Source organism: Ahaetulla prasina, chromosome 4, assembly GCF_028640845.1.
Source record: "Ahaetulla prasina isolate Xishuangbanna chromosome 4, ASM2864084v1, whole genome shotgun sequence".
Lineage (NCBI taxonomy): Eukaryota > Metazoa > Chordata > Lepidosauria > Squamata > Colubridae > Ahaetulla > Ahaetulla prasina.
In genome coordinates, this window is record NC_080542.1 from 4,219,054 (window position 1) to 4,237,329 (window position 18,276).

The 18,276-nt window shown below is 48.2% G+C and overlaps 1 protein-coding gene across 1 annotated transcript in view; it reads left to right on the forward strand.

The window, feature by feature from the left end:
• Positions 1-18,276, forward strand: part of TGM1 (transglutaminase 1) — a 63,301-nt gene that overhangs the window by 14,624 nt on the left and 30,401 nt on the right. The window contains exons 2-3 of the mRNA XM_058181158.1: positions 6,382-6,603; positions 10,234-10,425. Coding sequence (XP_058037141.1) covers positions 6,387-6,603; positions 10,234-10,425 — 409 coding nt within the window. The 5' untranslated portion in view covers positions 6,382-6,386. The remainder of the gene's footprint in view (positions 1-6,381; positions 6,604-10,233; positions 10,426-18,276) is intronic.

Below are 18,276 nucleotides of genomic sequence, written 5' to 3' on the forward strand. Positions count from 1 at the left end.
CCTGGGGAGGGCAAAAACGGCCTTCCTCACCACCAGAACCAGAGGCCCTCCGGAGGCCGGAAACGGCCAGTTTGCAAACTCCTGGTGGGACTGGAAGGCCCGTTTTCTGCTCTCCTCAGGCTCCAGAGCCTTTCTTGGAACCTGGGGAGGGCGAAAACGGCCTTCCTCACCACCAGAACCAGAGGCCCTCCGGAGGCCGGAAACGGCCAGTTTGCAAACTCCTGGTGGGACTGGAAGGCTCGTTTTCTGCTCTCCTCAGGCTCCAGAGCCTTTCTAGGAACCTGGGGAGGGCGAAAATGGCCTTTCCCACCCCCCTGAAGGCCCTCCGGAGGCAGGAAACAACCTGGTGGGCCCAGAAGGCCCGAAAATCAGCTGAGCTCACGTGCCCACTGATATGGCTATGTGCGCCACACGCATGCCATAGGTTCGTCATCGCGGATCTAGTCCAAACCCCCTGCCCGGGCAGGAGACCTTACACCATTTCTGACAGATGCCAGTGGTCTGTTCAAATGTGGTCTACTCAAAGGGTAAGTTTGATCTGCTGTCAAACTCAAGCACTCTTCCCTCCTGGAGAGTCATTATCCAGGTAGACTGCCCCTGAAGCTGGAGGTTTTACGCAACTATGCTTATCCCAAGATTAGATCTAAATATAGGAGCTCCAATCGCAATGTTTCTCCACCTTGGCCACTTGAAGACGGATAGACGTCAACTCCCAGAATTCCCCAGTCAGTTTTCATGGGCTTTTTAAAAAAAAACACTTTGCTGACATCAAGGTATATTACATCGACTGCATCCCCGCTATCTATTAGGAAAATTAACTCTATCCCAAAAAAAAAAAAGTGATAAAGGCCGCCTAGCCGCATTTGTTCTTTATCCGTGGTTAAACAGGGTGACATAATGTCGAAGGCAAACCAGGCCTTAGGTCTCTTAACTGGTAAGGTAAGAGAGTCAGTTTTCCGTACAGTGCCGGGTGTCAAACTCGCCGTGTCATGTCGCCGTCAGGTGACGATTCACGACGTCCTCCCCTTCGCGGAGCTGGGGTGGGTGTGGCCTGCGCGCGATACATCCGGCCTGCTGGCCGTCAGTTTGACATCCCTGCCGTCAGTGGCGGTATTCACTTATTTTCCCTACCGGTTCGCAAATGTCCCCGTATACGCATGCGCCCGGCCTTCCGCGCATATGCTTTGGTTGCACACGCTCCTTTCACGCATGCGCCTGGCCTCAAAAATTATGCCTAAATAGGATGGCATAGAGCCGGAGCAGGTGGGTGGGTCCACCCACGATTTCTGCTACCGGTTCGGACGAACCGATTTGAACCAGCTGAATACCATCTATGCCTGGCGTAGAGCGAAGGGTCACTAAACCTGTGGACTTCAGCTCCCAGAATTCCTCAGTCAGCCCTGCTGCCAAGGGAATGCTGGGAGTTGAAGTCCACCCAGAGGGCAAAACCAAACAAACAGGACATTTAGAGTTACGGAGAAGGAGATTTAAGCCAGCATGGAAAACAAAGCCGTGGAGCAGATGTTGGTCGAACCCCTGACCTGGTTTTTTTTTTCATCCCTTTGATATCGGGACAGCTTTGGCCTGGGTTCAAATTTTATCAGCAGTTTCCCCACCACCCACCCCGTAAAAGTACAATTTGTCCTTTCTTCGACATTCCTCTCTCGGCCTTTGGGTTCCTTCGGGCCTTTTGGCCTCCTTTCTCTTCTCCGCATCTGTCCACATCTGGCAGACAGCAGGATTGCTGGGTGGGCTTTGAAGAAGGAGGCCGAGAATCTGCCTTGGCCCACTGACCCTCGCTCTCCTTTCCCCAGCCGGTGCTGAGTCAAGGGACACAGAAAGGGGAAGGGAAACGGCAGCTTGCACAAGACCTTTAGGGACTAGAAACTTGGCACGTCGGCGTTGGAGGGAAAGACGGGGTCGAGGCCTGGTCACAAGGCTGGGTGGGTGAAGCAGAGTCCCAGAACTGTGGCAAAGGGTTTCCACATGTTACGTGTGGAACTCGTCTCACAATTTCTTCTATTCGGGCTTAGCGGCTCACCGTGTTTTCCTCACAATTCCTTCACAAGTGTCTGCGGGATGTATGCGAACATCGGTGACCGCCACGGGATGTTTCGAACCCGGATACGCCTGGAAGATTTTGCATCCCGTGTTTAAAGAGGTTTTTCCCAGCCGGTGAGGCCTTGCGAACCATGCTGGTCCCGACTGTGTCGTTAAGTCGAGGACTAGGGTCCTTTTCCTCGACTTACGACACAATCGGGAGCAACATTTCCCTGGCTAAGTAAGGCGGTGGTTTAAGCGAGTCACGTTCAATTTTACGACCGTTTTTTTGGGGGCCACGGTTGCTAAGCAAATCGCTGAAGTTGTTAAGTGAATCAAATGGTCATTAAGTGAAACCGGCTCCCCCCCCCTTGATTTGGCTTGTTGGAAGCTGGCTGCAAGTGGCGATCACGTGATTCCCCCATCGTAAATACATGCTGGTTGCCAAGTACCCCAATTTGGATCATGTAACCATGACGATGCCCTAACGGTCGTAAGTACGAGGACTGGTCATAAAGTCACTTTTTTAAAGTGCCCTTGTAACTTTCAATGGTCACTGAACGAATGGTTGTAAAGTTGAGGAACGCCCTGTACAGGTAGTCCTCGACTTATGACCACAATTGAGCCCCAAATTTAGCTTGCTAAGGGAAGCATTTGTTAAGCCTGTTTTGTCCCATTTTGTCCCTCCCGCCGTTAAGTGAATCATTGCAGCTGTTAAGTCAGGAACACGGTCGTTAAGCGAATCCACCTTCCCCATCGATTTTGCTTGTCAGAAGGTCGCAAAAGAGGATCGTGTGACCCCAGGATACGGCGACCGTCATAAATAGGAACCAATTTGCAAGGCGTGAGGAGAAAAACAAGTCAAAATACTCCCAGAATGTCCCCAACTGCGACAGTTGTAAATGCAAGGACCGGACGTAAGTCGCCCCGTTTCATCCTAACTTCAAATGGTCGCTAAACAAGCCATTGACCACCTGTACCTTTAAGGAAAGTCTTGTTTTTTTTAAATAAAACTCACCTGGGGGAACTTGCTGGACTACTAAACCTGAGAGAGGATTTAACCTGCAAGGATCGTCCCGGCTGGGCTGGTAAAACTAAAAATATTGCAGAAATAAAAACAGCCCTTTATATTTGGGGTTTGGGATTTAACATGGTTTGTGAATTCAGCCCATTGTGGTTTAAACAGGGTGAACCTCAACGAATAATCAAATTGGGTCTGAATGGGATGATGCGACTAGCTAGCTTATCTGTGCTAAAACCTTTGAATGGAGATGGCTGATTGGCTGGGATGCAACTATTCTCTGACTGAAGCTGGCTTGTTTCATAAGCCATGGTTAAACAGGGGTTTAATGTCCAGGCAAAGCGGGCCTATGTCTCTCATTTTCAGGTAAGAGAGTCAGTTTGCCCTACTACAGTAAGGATCACTAAACTTGGCCACTTTAAGACCTGTGGACTTCAACTCCCAGAATTCCTCAGTCACCCACGTAGGGTAACTTTCTTAAGAGACGGGGGGTATGTAGTAAGCGTAATATATCTTGCCTTCAGCAAAATGAAAGGGGAATTCTGGGAGTCGAAGTCCACGAAGTTGCCAAGGTCGGAGACCCTGGTCTAGTGGTTAAGGTACCAGGCTAGAAAGCTCAATGTAGTGAGTTCTAGTCCTGCCTTAGGTACGAGAGCCAGTTGGGTGCCTTTGGGGTGAGACAGACCAGTCCCCCCTCACAGGGTGGTTGTTGTGGGGAACATAAGAGAAAGAGCGGGGAAGTGTTGGATATTTATTTTATTTACCGTATATACTCGAGTATAAGCCGAGTTTTTCAGCACGTTTTTTGTGCTGAAAAACGTCCCCTCGGCTTATACTCGGGTCTATACGGCTTATACTCGAGTTTTTTTTTTTTAAGCCCCTCGGCTTATACTCGAGTATATACGGCTTATACTCGAGTTTGTTTTTTTTTCCTTTTTTTCACATTTTACCGGACGGCGCGGGGAAGCCCTGCCGGTGCAGTGAGAGGGCGGGGCGGGGGAGCCGCCAGCCTTCTCAGCTGAGGGAGGGAGGGTTTCCCCAACCGGTAGGTGCCTCATTTCCCACCCTCGGCTTATACTCGAGTCCCCAGTTTACCCCAGTTTTTGGGGTAAAATTGGGGACCTCGGCTTATACTCGGATCGGCTTATATTCGAGTATATACGGTATTTATTTTTCAGATTTATATACCGCCCTATCTCCCTAGGGACTCAGGGCGGTTCACAGGCAATTAAAAACAAACATATAAATACAATTTAAAATCAGACATGTTTTGTTTGCCGGATATGTTTGCCGCCTTGAGTTATTTGTAAAAGCGAAAAATAATGAAAGGCAACATACAAATAATAAATAAATAGAGAGACAAATGTTGGATAACCATTTGTCCGAAATGGTGTAGCCTGGGCAGGGGGTTGGACTAGAAGACCTCTAAGGACCCTTCCAACTCTGTTATTATGTTAAATATTCTGCCCAGATTATTTAACAGTTCCTATCCTTCCTTCATTTGGGGAGGGTCTTCGAGAGGAAATTATCCCTCTGGACTTGGGTAAGAGGTATTTGCCAACTACAGGTAGCGCTCAACTTACAACCACAATTAAACCCGAAATTTCTGTTGTTAAGTGAGACATTCCTTAAGTGAATTAAGTTTCGCCACCGGCCTACCTCGCAGGGCTGGCAATCGTCGACACCAAAGGTAAATAACAGAGGAACTAGTGTCCAATGGTGCTTGAGTCTCAGGAGAGCGGGAGGGACGAGCATTTGATGTACATCAAGCCCATTCGGATCCATTCGGATCCTACCAAGATGTTTTTTCACCTGGCCTGCCTCGAAGGGCTGTCGTACCTCCGTCGCAGACCCTCAAAAGCCAATCCTTTCGATCACAACCAATGGATTTTGATGTATTAGCACAGGGGTGTCAAACTCGATTTCATTGGAGGGTCGCATTGGGGGAGGGGCACATGCGGGGAGGGGGCGTGGCCAGCTTGACGTCACTCATGTCAGGGCACCGGTGGTGACAGGAGCAAAAACGGCCACCTGAGCTCCGTTTTCAGCTGAGACAGCCTCCTGCAACCCTCTGCCAGCGAAAATGGAGCTGGGGAGGGCTGCGCACGGCCCTCCGAAGCCAGTGGTGGGTTTCTAACGGTTTGCACCGGTTCGGGAAAACCGGTAGCGGCAGCGGTGGGAGGCTCCACCCACTCGCCCGGATGTCATCATGGATGCTCTGCGCATGCGCAGAAGCGCCGTGCATGAGCAAAGCGAGTGCCTGCACACACACGCTCACAGTTCCAAACCAGTAGCGAAGCTAAGTGAAAACCACTACCGTACGGAGCTCCATTTTCACTGGCAGAGGCACCACGAGCCAATCCTGTGTTGTTTCCAAGGTGATCCCGGCAGCGGGCCAGATCTAAGCACTCCGCGAGCCGGATCCGCCCCTTCCCTTGCCTTGAGTTTGATACCTTTGTGTTAGCAGAACAAGCTTTTCTTTTTTCTTTTTTTCAACCTTGGCCCTCTGAAGATGGATGAATTTCATCTCCCAAAATTCCCCCGGCCAGTTTTCATGGCTTTTTTTTAAAAAAAAACTTTGCTGAAGTCAAGATATATTACATCGACTGCAGCATTCCCACTATCTATTAAGCAAGTTACCTTATCGGGTGGGGCGGGGAATGCAAGATTGTTGGGGCGGGGGCAAGAGGCTGACTCTGTAAACCGCTTAGAGAGGGCTGTAAAAGCACTTGTGAAGCGGGCTATAAGTCTGAGGGCTATTGCTATTTGTTCTTTAGCCATGCTGAATTCTGGGAAACCCTTGCTGGCTGGGGAATTCTGGGAGTTGAAGTTGTGGTGATATTCGCTTACCTTCGCTACCGGTTCGCGAAATTGAGCGTGCATGCACAGAGTGTAAAAAAACAGGACGTGATGACGTCCAGGTGGGTGGGCAGAACCATATCCGCCGCTACAGGTTTGCCCGAACCGGATCGAACCGGCTGAATACCACCACTGGTTGAAGCCCATTCATTTTCCAGTGATTTGAGAGGAGTATTTAATGGCTTGGGAAGGATGTACGCAAGCTGTGAGTTTTGCAATTGCGTAGGCAGAAGGTGTATCGTAGCCACAGGGGTACTCTCGGCTGTTCTTTGCCAGCCTGTCTTTGCGGGGCTCCGATGCCATTCCGGAATCTTTACCTCGTCTTTCTTAGCGCCTCTCCATCTTCCTCTCGGATGCAAACGGGGAAACGATTAACCGAACAAACGAAAAGTTGGTTTTGTTTTCTAAGCTGGGATCGGGGGACTGTGCGGCTAAACGCTCCTCTTCTTTCTCTTCCGCAGACGCCATGCCTGTATCGGATCCGCGAGGAGATGCAGGACGGTGGGCCAACGTCAGCTACCGGGTACGCCAGCCGAATGCTGCCGAACCGGCACCCAGGAGGAAGAAACAAAGCTGGTTTCACAAATTCTGTCGATGCTGCGCGGGCCAGCGGGATGACAGCGACTGGACACCGGCGCCCGGCGAAGTCCCGGGAGCCCGGCGCCCGGATCCCGTCATCCGGGGTGAGTCGTCCAGGGGAGGAGGCTGAGAGGCTATCCCAAACTCTGGCATCAATACAATTGAACGTGTCCAGAAATATTTTACAAGAAGAGTTCTCCATTCCTCTGAAAACAATAAAATACCCTATCCCACCAGACTTGAAATCCTAGGCTTAGAAAACTTGGAACTCCGTCGCCTTCGACAAGACCTAAGTTTAACTCATAGAATCATCTATTGTAATGTCCTTCCTGTTAAAGACTACTTCAGCTTTAATTGCAATAATACTAGAGCAACTAATAGATTCAAACTTAATGTCAACCGCTTTAATCTAGATTGCAGAAAATATGACTTCTGTAACAGAATCATCAGTGCTTGGAATACTTTACCTGACTCTGTGGCCTCTTCCCATAATCCTAAAAGCTTTAACCAAAAACTCTCTACTATTGACCTCACCCCATTCCTAAGAGGACCATAAGGGGCGTGCATAAGAGCACAAACGTGCCTACCGTTCCTGTCCTATTGTTTTTTTTTCTTTTCTTCTTCCTATATATATGCTTATACCTCCTTATATTTACTCATATATGTGTTTATATACTATATAATCTTTTGATATATTGTTGTGACAAAATAAAATAAATAAAATAAATAAACAAACCTCCAGAGAAGGAGAGATCTGGGGGGCTGGGAGATGAGCTCAATCGGATATAAAAAACCCCACCCAATTTCAATCAGAATAGAGCTGGAAGGGACCAAGGAGGTCCTCTAGTCCAACCCCATACTCAAGCAGGAGACCCTATACTATTTCAGAAACATGGTTGTCCAATCCCTTCTTAAAACCCTCCAGTGATTGAGCAGCCACAACTTCTGGTGGCAAGCTGTTCCACTGGTTAATTGTCCTCGCTGTCAGGAAATTCCTACTTAATTCCAGGTTGCTTTTCTCCTTGATTAGTTTCCGTCTGTTGCTTCTTGTCCTGCCTTCGGGTGCTTTGGAAAATAATTTGACACACACACCCCTCTTCTTTGCAGCAGCCCCTCAAATATTGGAAGATGTTATCATGTCCCCCCCCCCCCTTAATCCTTTAATTTCCATTAAACTAGACATACTCAATTCCTGCAACCGTTCTTCGTTGCACTTCCGGATTTTAGAGTTCGGTTTGGAAAAATGAACAATCTTTCCCCTCCCCCATCACCCATTAAATCCAAGAGGAAAACCCCATCACTGTTAATTTTATCGGAGGATAGCTGGGGCAGAAACGCAAAACCCTAAATTAAAGTGATCCTTTTGCTCCTGAGATTTCGTTTTCCAGACGCTTCTCACCGGTTGAGTGACAGTTTGGAGCAGTGTTCTGCAACCTGGGCTAGAATGGAATGGAATGGAATGGAATGGAATAGAATATATGGAATAGAATAGAATAGAATGGAATGGAATGGAATGGAATGGAATGGAATGGAATGGAATGGAATGGAATGGAAAAGAATATATGAAATAGAATAGAACGGAACGGAACGGAACAGAACAGAACAGAACAGAACAGAACAGAACCGAACGAACGGATGGGATGGGATGGGATGGGATGGAATGGGATGGAATGGGATGGGATGGAATGGAATAGAATATATGGAATAGAATAGAATAGAATGGAATGGAATGGAATGGAATGGAATAGAATAGAATAGAATAGAATAGAATAGAATAGAATAGAATATATGGAATGGAATGGAATGGAATAGAATGGAATGGAATAGAATAGAATAGAATAGAATAGAATAGAATAGAATAGAATGGAATGGAATGGAATGGAATGGAATGGAATGGAATAGAATATATGGAACAGAACAGAACAGAACAGAATAGATGGAATGGAATGGAATGGAATGGAATGGAATGGAACGGAACGGAACGGAACGGAACGGAACGGAACGGAACGGAACAAAACAGAACAGAACAGAACAGAACAGATGGGATGGGATGGGATGGGATGGGATGGAATGGAATGGAATGGAATGGAATATATGGAATAGAATAGAATAGAATAGAATAGAATAGAATAGAATAGAATAGAATAGAATAGAATGGAATGGAATGGAATGGAATGGAATGGAATGGAATGGAACGGAACGGAACGGAACAGAAGGGATGGGATGGGATGGGATGGGATGGGATGGGATGGGATGGGATAGAATAGAATAGAATAGAATAGAATAGAATAGGTGGGGTGGGGTGGGGTGGGGTGGGGTGGGGTGGGATGGGATGGGATGGGGTGGGGTGGGGTGGGATGGGATGGGATAGAATAGAATAGAATAGGATAGGATAGGATAGGATAGGATAGGATAGGATAGAATAGAATAGAATAGAATAGAATAGAATAGAATAGAATAGAATAGAATAGAATAGTAGAATAGAATAGAATGGAATGGAATGGAATGGAATGGAATGAATTGAAAGGGACCTTGGAGGCCTTCTAGTCCAACCCCCTGCCCAGGCAGAAAACCCTACACCATCTCAGACAAATGGCTATCCAACATTTTCTTAAAAATTTCCAGTGTTGGAGCATTCACAACTTCTGGAGGCAACTCGTTCCACTGATTAATTGTTCTCACAGTCAGGAAATTTCTCCTTAGTTCTAAGTTGCTTCTCTCCTTGATTAGTTTCCACCCATTGCTTCTTGGGTGGACTTCAACTCCCAGAATTCTATGCTGTGCTGGGGAATTCTGGGAGTTGGAAGTCCAGCCATTTTAAAAGTATCCCAGGTTGAGAAATGCAGGCAATCCTCGGCTTTACGAGCACAATTGAGCCTAAAAATTGCTGTTGCTAAAGTGAAACATTTGTTACGTGAGTTTTGCCCCATTTCACGATGCCACAGTTGTTAAAGTGAAGTTACTGACACGGTTGTTAAGTGAATCTGGCTTCCCCGGTTGACTTTGCTTGTCCGAAGTTTGCAAAACAGACTCCGGGACACTGCAACCGTCATATCAGAAAGGTCAGCAGTTCGGCGGTTCAAATCCCTTGTACAGGTCTCCTGCGCAAATTCAGGGGGTTGGGCTAGATGACCTCCAAGGTCCCTTCCGACTCTGTTACTGTTACCAATGCGAGTCAGTTGTCAAGCATCCGAACGCAAATCCTGCAACCCTAAGGGATGCTGCAACGGTCGTAAGTGTGAAAAACGGACGCCAGTCACTTGGTTCGGTGGCGTCGCAACTTCGAACGGTCACTCAACGAGCCGTCGTTAAGTCGAGGATGGCCCGTACGGGCTTAAAGCTTCAGTAGTTGCACCCATCTCCGTCGTCTTCTCTCTGAATTGAATTCCAGTCTGGAGGCGGAATTTTTCCCCAGGTTTTTGCATCTGGCGAACCGTTTTTTAAAAAAATAGGCCGAAAATTTTGCATTTCTGCAACTTTTCTTTTGCCGGTCTTCGGAGCCGCAATCTGGGTTAGGATCACTGGTGGGTTTCACTAATCGTTGCTACCAGTTCGCTTCTGTGCATGCGCCGAGCCTATTTGACGACGTCCAGGCGGGTGGACGGAGCTTCCCGCCGCCGGCACAACCGGTTCTCCCGAACCGGGGCGAACCGGTAGCAACCCACCCCTGATTAGAATGCAAAAAACGGTCGTGGCCAGAGCGAGTGACCCTCCTTTCTTTTCTCCTCCCGCAGAGGGTATGCTGGTCGTCAAAAAGATTGATTTAATGAGTAGCCGCACGGGGGCCAACCGTCGCGCCCACCACACCGACGAGTACGAGTACGAGAAACTGATCATCCGCCGCGGGCAGCCCTTCGAGATGAAGCTTCACTTCCAGCAACCTTACGATTACGACGACCACCGGGTCTGCCTCGAGTTCCTGATCGGTAAGTCTTTGACCGAAGAACGGTTCCTCCGTCCGGGTTTCTAGTCCTCATGGCATTCCCCCTGGGATTAGTCTGGGAAGGGCCGAAATCAGCAAAGGTCAGAGGTTGGCAATGTTGAAGTGGCCGGGAGACTACCCAGTTATGGGTAGTGTTTGGGCGACGTTAGGGATCCGGTGGGGATCTGTTTTGGAGATCATCTTTGAGTCTTGGGAGGGGGGACATCTGGGTGATTGTAAACTTGGCAATGGCAACCTTTAATTGACTGACAGTTACACTTGACAGCTTGGAGGTGGGGAAGAGTGTAGTTCCCTTCTTTTCTTCCTTCTTTGACTCCTTCCTTCCTTCCCTCCCTCCCTCTCCTCCTTCCCTTCCTTTCTTCTTTTTTCTTTCTTCCCTCCCTGTCCTTCCGTCTTTCCTTCCTTCTCTCCCTTCTTCTCTCCTTTCTTCCTTCCTTCCCTCCTTCTCTCCATCCTTCTTTCCTTCCTTCTTTTCTCCTTCCTTCTCACCTATTTTACTTCCTTCTCTCCCTCCTTCCCTCCCTTTCTTTTTCTTCCCTCCCTCCTTCTTTCTTCCTTCCTTCTTCCCTTTCTTCCTTCCTTCCTTCCCTCCCTCCCTCTTTCCTTCCTCCCTTTCTCCTTTCTTCCTTCCTTCCCTCCCTTTCCCCTTTTCTCCCCTTTCTTCCTTTCCTAACTCCGTCTCGCCATCCTACTTTCCTTCCTCTTTTTCTCCTTTACTTCCTTCTTCTCTCCTTTCTTCCCTCCCGCCTTCCTTCCTTTCTTTCTTTCTCCTCCTTCTTTCTCCTTTCTTCCTTCTTTCTCCTTCCTTCTCTCCATCCTTCTTTCCTTCCTTCCTTCTTCCTTCTTTCTCCTTTACTTCCTTCTCTCCTCCTTCCTTCCTCCTTTCTTCCTTTCCTCCCTCCTTTCCCTTCTTCTCCCCTTTCTTCCTTTCCTCCCTCCCTCTCTTGCGGTTATTTCTCATCTCAAAAAATGTGGTGGAATTTGAGCTGGGTTGTAGGGGGTCTCGGAGAAAAAAAAAAAAAACCCTCTAAAATTACCCAGAAAAATCAACGTACTTCCTCAAACAGGACCCAGCCACCACATCAAACAAGCCCATCCCGATAAATGCAAGGCTGCCATAACACGATGCCTTGTCATTAAGCGATCCATTGTTCGGGGGAGGCTAATTTTGAGCTTCCCATGACCCCCGCCCACGGCTACGAAATTAACCGAATTGCAATTCTAATTACTGCTGCCTGCCCTGTTTTATTTTAAGCAAGAGGGGAGGGGCACCAAGGGCCAGACGGTGCAGTTTTCCCTCTCGCAGTTACTTTACATTCGGGAAGCATCTGGGTGCAGTGGTGGGCACGGAGCCCTCTCTAAGGGTACGTGTGCCATCGCCGGGGTGGGCTGCTGGGGGTTCGCAGGGGTTCGGGAGAACCTCTAGCTAAGATTCTGTGCAGTTCAGAGAACCCCCAAATCCCACTGCTGGCTGACCCCACCCCGCCCCTCCTGCCCCTCCTAGGAGTCCCCACGCTGGCCGTTTTGGATGCACAGGGCACGCACGGAAATTCAGGGAGGCCGAAAAACAGGCCCATTTCCGGCCTCCGGAGGGCCTCCGGAGCCTGGGGAGGCTGTTTTTGCCCTTCCGGAGACTCAAGAAAAGCCTCTGGAGCCCAGGGAGGGCAAAAACGCCCCTCCCCTCGCTGTGGTGCAGGAGGCCGACTAAGCCACACCCACCATGGCCACGCCCACCAGGCAGAGAAGCCCTTGCTAAAAATTTTGAAGCCATCGCCCCAGCCCAGCTCCATCGCGTTTCTCCCGCAGGGGAGAGCGGGAGGGCGGGAAGAGAGAGAAGGAGGGAAGGAAAGAGAGAGAGGGAGGGAAAGAGAGAGAGGGAGAGAAAGAGAAAGACGGGGAGGGAGAGAGGGAGGGAAAGAGAAATGAGACTGCAAAAGTTTTTCTTTTTTTTTTAATGGTTGCTCAACGTAATATTTCATAAAGCAGGGGGACAAAAAATGACGGGGGGGAGCCCTAAAAGTGGACTCATCACATTTTTTTTTCTCAGAACGTTTAGCTGAACTCTGCCTGGCTGATCGTTATTTTAGGTCGTCAAACCTCGGTATTTGGGTTAAATTGCCGTGCGGGCACTTGCCGATCCACAAGTGGGTTTCGGGTTGCCGTTTGGGCACTCCGGTTCGCCATCCTTGATCTGGGGAGGTCTTCTGGATGCCAAATATCCCCCCCCCGTGGTGGGATTCAAATAATTTAACAACCGGTCCTCTGCCCTAATGATTTCTTCCAACCACCGGTTCGCCAAACTGTTCAGAAAGTTAACAACCGGTTCGCCCGAAGTGGTGCGAACCGGCTGAATCCCCACCACTGCCTCCCCCTCCCGAAATGAATTAACTCCAAGACGGGGAGCGCGACCGTTCCCTTCCTTTGCTTCAAAACCGGGCAGAACCACCCCGCACGCTTGCAGGAGACGAAATGATTCTGTTTACTGGTGGAACTGGTCCCCAGCTCGCAATACCTTTCTTTTTTATTATTATGATTATCCCCGACCTCGCTCCGCTCAACCGGGCGAGGAATTTTGGCCTCCCGCATCCCTGGAGGGGTCCCTGGTCACCACGATAGCAATGTTGTTGCGTTGCTACATTTCTCGAGGAGAAGTTTGCACGCACACACACACACACACAAACACACACACACACCCTGCCTGCCTGCCTGCCTGCCTTCCCAGCCCGGCGAACAACTTTCGCTCGTCCTTCCTTCCCTTCGGCATCTCTCTCTGCAATTTTTGGAGGGTTTCTGTTTTTTTAGCTCACCAGCACCTGGGAGAATTATGGTGCCAAGCCTTGATTATCTCGCAAGGTTGTCATTTGGTAGATCTGGGGTTTGGGAGGCCCGGTTGATCCTCCTCCCTCTTGATCTTTTTTTTGTGTGTGTTTGTTTCTTTTTGTCACAACAGTATACACAAATTGTCATAGATAAAACAACATATCTTGAAGAAAATATATATATATATATAAGTAAAAAAAATATGCATCAACTATATTAATTTGATATAATGAAGGGAACAATAGAACAGGAACGGTAGGCACTTTTGTGCTCTTATGCACGCCCCTTATAGTCCTGTTAGGAATGGGGTGAGGTCAATAGTAGACAGTTTTTGGTTGAAGTTTTTGGGATTATGGGAAAAGACCACAGAGTCAGGTAATGAGTTCCAGGCATTAACAACTCTGTTACAGAAGTCATATTTTCTGCAATCAAGTTTGAAGCGGTTGACATTAAATTTGAATCTATTGTTTGCTCTTGTAATATTGCGATTGAAGCTGAAGTAGTCTTTTACAGGAAGGATATTGTAATAGGTGATTTTGTGTGTTAAACACAGGTCATGTCGAAGTCGACGGAGTTGTAAGTTTTCTAATCCCAGGATTTCAAGTCTGTTGGTATAAGGTATTTTGTTGTTTTCGGAGGAGTCTTTGTGGCCGGGACTGCCTCCCCGTCCTTATCGACACCCGGAAACTCCGAATTTTATTTTTTTCCCCCCGCCCCACCTCTGAGAAGGCCCGAGGCAAGAATTTGGAAAGCCAGAAAAGGGCGAGAGTCAAAATTAAAAAATATATATATATTTTTTGCAAAGGAGGAGACGGGTTTGCAGGTCTGGGGAGGAGGTGTGTGAGTTTAATCTCCAGCCTGCTATCTCCCTGCCCCGAGGGCCCAGCCAGGAAAGACCCCCCCCCAACCACAAAATATATTTGAAGTGGGTAATTTGGTGTTTCCACTGATTTTGAACAGCTTGTTAATTGGATACAGACTTCAGTTGTTTCCCAGATTTGGCAGTTTGGAGATGGGTGGGCTTCAACTTGCAGAATTCCCCAGAATCCATCCATCCATCCATCCTTCTTTCTTCCTTCCTTCCTTCTTTCCTTCCTTCCTCTTCTGTTCCTTTATTTCTTTCTCCCCTCCCGCTCTCTTTGCTTTCCTTCTTCCTTCCTTCATTCCCGTTTTCCCTCCCTCTCTCCTTCCTTCCTTCCGCTCCCCCTTCCTTCCTCCCTTCCTTTCTTCCTCTTCTATTTCTTTATTTCTTTCTTCCCTCCCTCTCTCCTTCCTTCCTTTCCTTCTTCCTTCCTTCTCTGTTCCTTTTTTTCTTCCTTCCCTCCCTCTCTCCTTCCACTCCCCCTTCCTTCCTCCCTTCCTTTCTTCCTCTTCTATTTCTTTATTTCTTTCTTCCCTCCCTCTCTCCTTCCTTCCTTTCCTTCTTCCTTCCTTCTGTTCCTTTTTTTTCTTCCTTCCCTCCCTCTCTCCTTCCTTCCTTCCTCTCCCCTTCCTCTTCTTCCTTCCTTCTTCCTTCCTCTCCTCTTCCTCTCTTCCTTCCTTCCTATTCTGTTTATTTCCTTTCCTTCCTCTCTCCTTCCTTCCTTCCTTTCTTCCTTCCTATTCTGTTCCTTTATTTCTTTCTTCCTCCTCTCTCCTTCATTCCTTCCTCTCCCCTTCCTTCTTCCTTCCTCTTTTCCTTTCTATTCTGTTCATTTCCTTTTTCCCTTCCTCTCTTCTTCCTTCCTTTCTCTCTCCTCCTTCCCCTCTTCTTCCTTCCTCTCTGTTCCTTTATTTCCTTCTTTTCTCCCTCTCCTTCCTGCCTACCTTTCTTCCTTCCTTCCTTCCTATTCTGTTCCTTTATTTCCTTTTCCCCTCCCTCTCTCTGCCTTCCTCTCCTTCCTTCCTTCCTTCCTTCCTTCCTTCCTTCCTTCCTTCCTTCCTTCCTTCCCTCTATTTCCTTCCTCCCTCTCTTTCTCTTCCTTTCTTCCTCCTTCTATCTTCTTTCTTGCCGACGTTTCATGACCCAACCCATCAGCACTAGTAGGGAATGTGATTTGGGGGGAGGAGGAGGAGGAGGAAGGAGGAGGAAGAGGAGGAAGCAGCGACTGTGGGGACCCTGGGCACTCTCTGGGCTTGGTGATTTTCTTGCAGACGTTTCATGACCCAACTGGGTAACATCATCAGCGCACTGCGGTCTTTGCCCAGGCTATAAAGAAAATGCCCCTGGTGGCATTTCAGGGGCTAAAATGGAGCCACTGACTGTCAGGGTTTGAAACACCAAACGAGAAGGCAGCGCCTACTTCCATGGCTTCCTTTGGCCGAGACGTGTTCATTGGCGTCTCAGATTCTCTACTGATTCCATTTGGTAATATTTATTTTTTTTTTTTTAGGCTCCCGGCCACAGGAAAAAAAAGACAATAATCCACGATCGTATCGACTTCCTGGCCCTTTGATAAGCGAAACCGGGGCTGGGTGGGGGAAGCTGCGATCTGCTTATGTGCCTTCCAGCCCTTTTCGCCAGTTAGTCGGGCCTTGAATCCGATCCGTCCTTCTTCTTTCGATCCAAATTTGGTGGTTATCACCACGATATGAAAAAAAAAGATGTTGAGACTCTGGAAAGAGTGCAGAGAAGAGCAACCAAGATGATTAGGGGACTGGTTGCTGGATGGGCGTGGCCATGGTGGGCGTGGCCTACTCAGCCTCCTGCACCACGGCGGGGGTGGGAGGCGTTTTTGTCCTCCCCAGACTACGGAGACTTTTCTCGAGCCTCCGGGAGGGTGAAAACTGCCTCCCCTGGGCTCTGGGGGTCTTCCGGAGACCAGAAACGGGCCCATTTCTAGACCCAGAAGGCCCATTTTTCACCCTCCCAGAGCCGCTGCGCAGGCCCTGCACTTAGCTGGCATCCAAAACGGGCTGCGTGGAGACTCCTGGGAGGAGAGGAGCAGGGTGGGAGGATTCAGCCACTCTTTGCAACTACCGGTTCGACGAACTGGATAAAAATTAACATCCGGTTCGCCCCAACTGGTTCGAACCGGCTGAATCCCACCCCTGATTCCGGCAAAGGTCTTTAAAAGTGTGAAAAATGAACGGTCACTAAATGAATTGTTGTAAGCTGAGGACTCTCTGTATTGGTAAGAACCGTGAGTGCAAGCTATTTGTCTTTCCCCCTACCCTGCCAAGGGATGCGGTGGCTCAGTGGCTAAGACATTGAGCTTGTCGATCGAAAGGTCGGCAGTTCAGCGGTTCGAATCCCCAGTGCCACGTTAATGGGGTGAGCTCCCGTGACTTGTCCCAGCTTCTGCCAACCTAGCAGTTCGAAAGCAGGTAAAAAATGCAAGTAGAAAAATAGGGACCGCCTTTGGTGGGAAGGGAACAGCATTCTGTGCACCTTTGGCATTGAGTCATGCCGGCCACATGACTACGGAGACATCTCCGGACAGCACTGGCTCTTCAGCTTTGAAACAGAGGTGAGCTTACTGCCCCCTAGAGTCGGGAACAACTAGCACATATGTGCGAGGGGAACCTTTATCTTTACTACCCGGCCAGGAAGTGCTTCTAGTACATTTTTTGAGGGGGATCTTGGACCAGGAAGCCTCTCTCTCAGAATGAAACAGATGCCCTAAACCGGGCACACCCCACCGGAGGGAACATGGCACAATAAATTATTGCAATAAATTATTGCAGCATAAAAATATTGCTGCATCGGGCACAACGCCCAGCATCCGCCGGGAACAGAGGCATAATAGATGCAATCGTATAAACATAGCAACAGAACAATCAAGAGATATCAGATTGTGACACAGAAAAACCCTGTAAAAGCAGCTGAGTTTACGTTTTTCAGCCGTGGCCCCTTTAAGATGGGTGGACTTCAACTCCCAGAATTCCCCAGCCAGCTCAGCTTTGCTGGCTGGGGAATTATTCTGGGAGTTGAAGTCCACCCATCTTAATGTTGAGAAACCACAGGATTAAATCTGGTGTCTTTCCATCTATCCCGATTGATTCTACAAACCAATTTAAGCTTATCGCCGTCGCCTCATTTTGTGGCAGGGAGTTCCGTCGGTTACCGAACGCAGATGGTGCGGATTTTTCATTCGCCTTCAATCTCTGCAACTCGGCTTCATCAAGCGATCCCAAGTCGTTGTACGGTACAGAGTGGGCAAACAGCTTTTTTAATATATATTTATGACAGAAATGGCAGTCCAGTCACTTCTTGAACTTTTTCGAAGGGATATCTTGGTTAGGTTGTCGAAAGATATATTCCACTGATGGATTGATTCTAAAATGAGTGCCAAGCCACCGATTTACAAACCTTACAAAATGTGGAGTTTTGCTCTTGATATGGACATGGCAAGAGTGGCCAAATTTCCCACCTGTGGTTGACCTGTCCAAATCACAAGAAGAATTAATGGAATTCTTCCTGACAAAGAAGAACCTGGGATGATCCTCCAAAGTTCTAGAGAACTTCCCCTTGAAGAGACAATTAAAAAATAATAATAATTTTGAAGACTATCTGGATGTTGGTACGTCTGATGGAAACCAAGCACCATAAGAACCTTAGGTAGACCATCAAGTACCAAGATAGAAATGTCCTTGTTGTTGTTTTTCACCATGAAGGAAATATGACTTCTGCATCCTAGCAGAGATATCTGCAGGAGAACTTTCTCCTCACGTTCAAGATGGAACCCAAATGAAGGAGGTCAACTGAGCAAGGAGACACAGTGGGAGCCCTTCCTCGCAAAGAAGAACCTGAGATGATCCTTCAACCTTCTAGAGAACTTCTCCGTGAAGAGACAACTAAAAAAAAAAAATTTTGAAGGCTACCTGGATGGGGTCACGTCTGGTGGAAACCAAGCACCATAAGAACTTTAGGTAGACCATCAAGCTCCAAGATAGGACTGTCTCTTTTGTTTGGGAATGTTCTTCACCGTTAGAACTTCAACCAATTGCCACTCCTAAAAGAAATATGACTTCTGCATTGTAGCAGAGATGTCTGCAGGAGAAATTTCTTCTCACGTTCAAGATGGAACCCAAA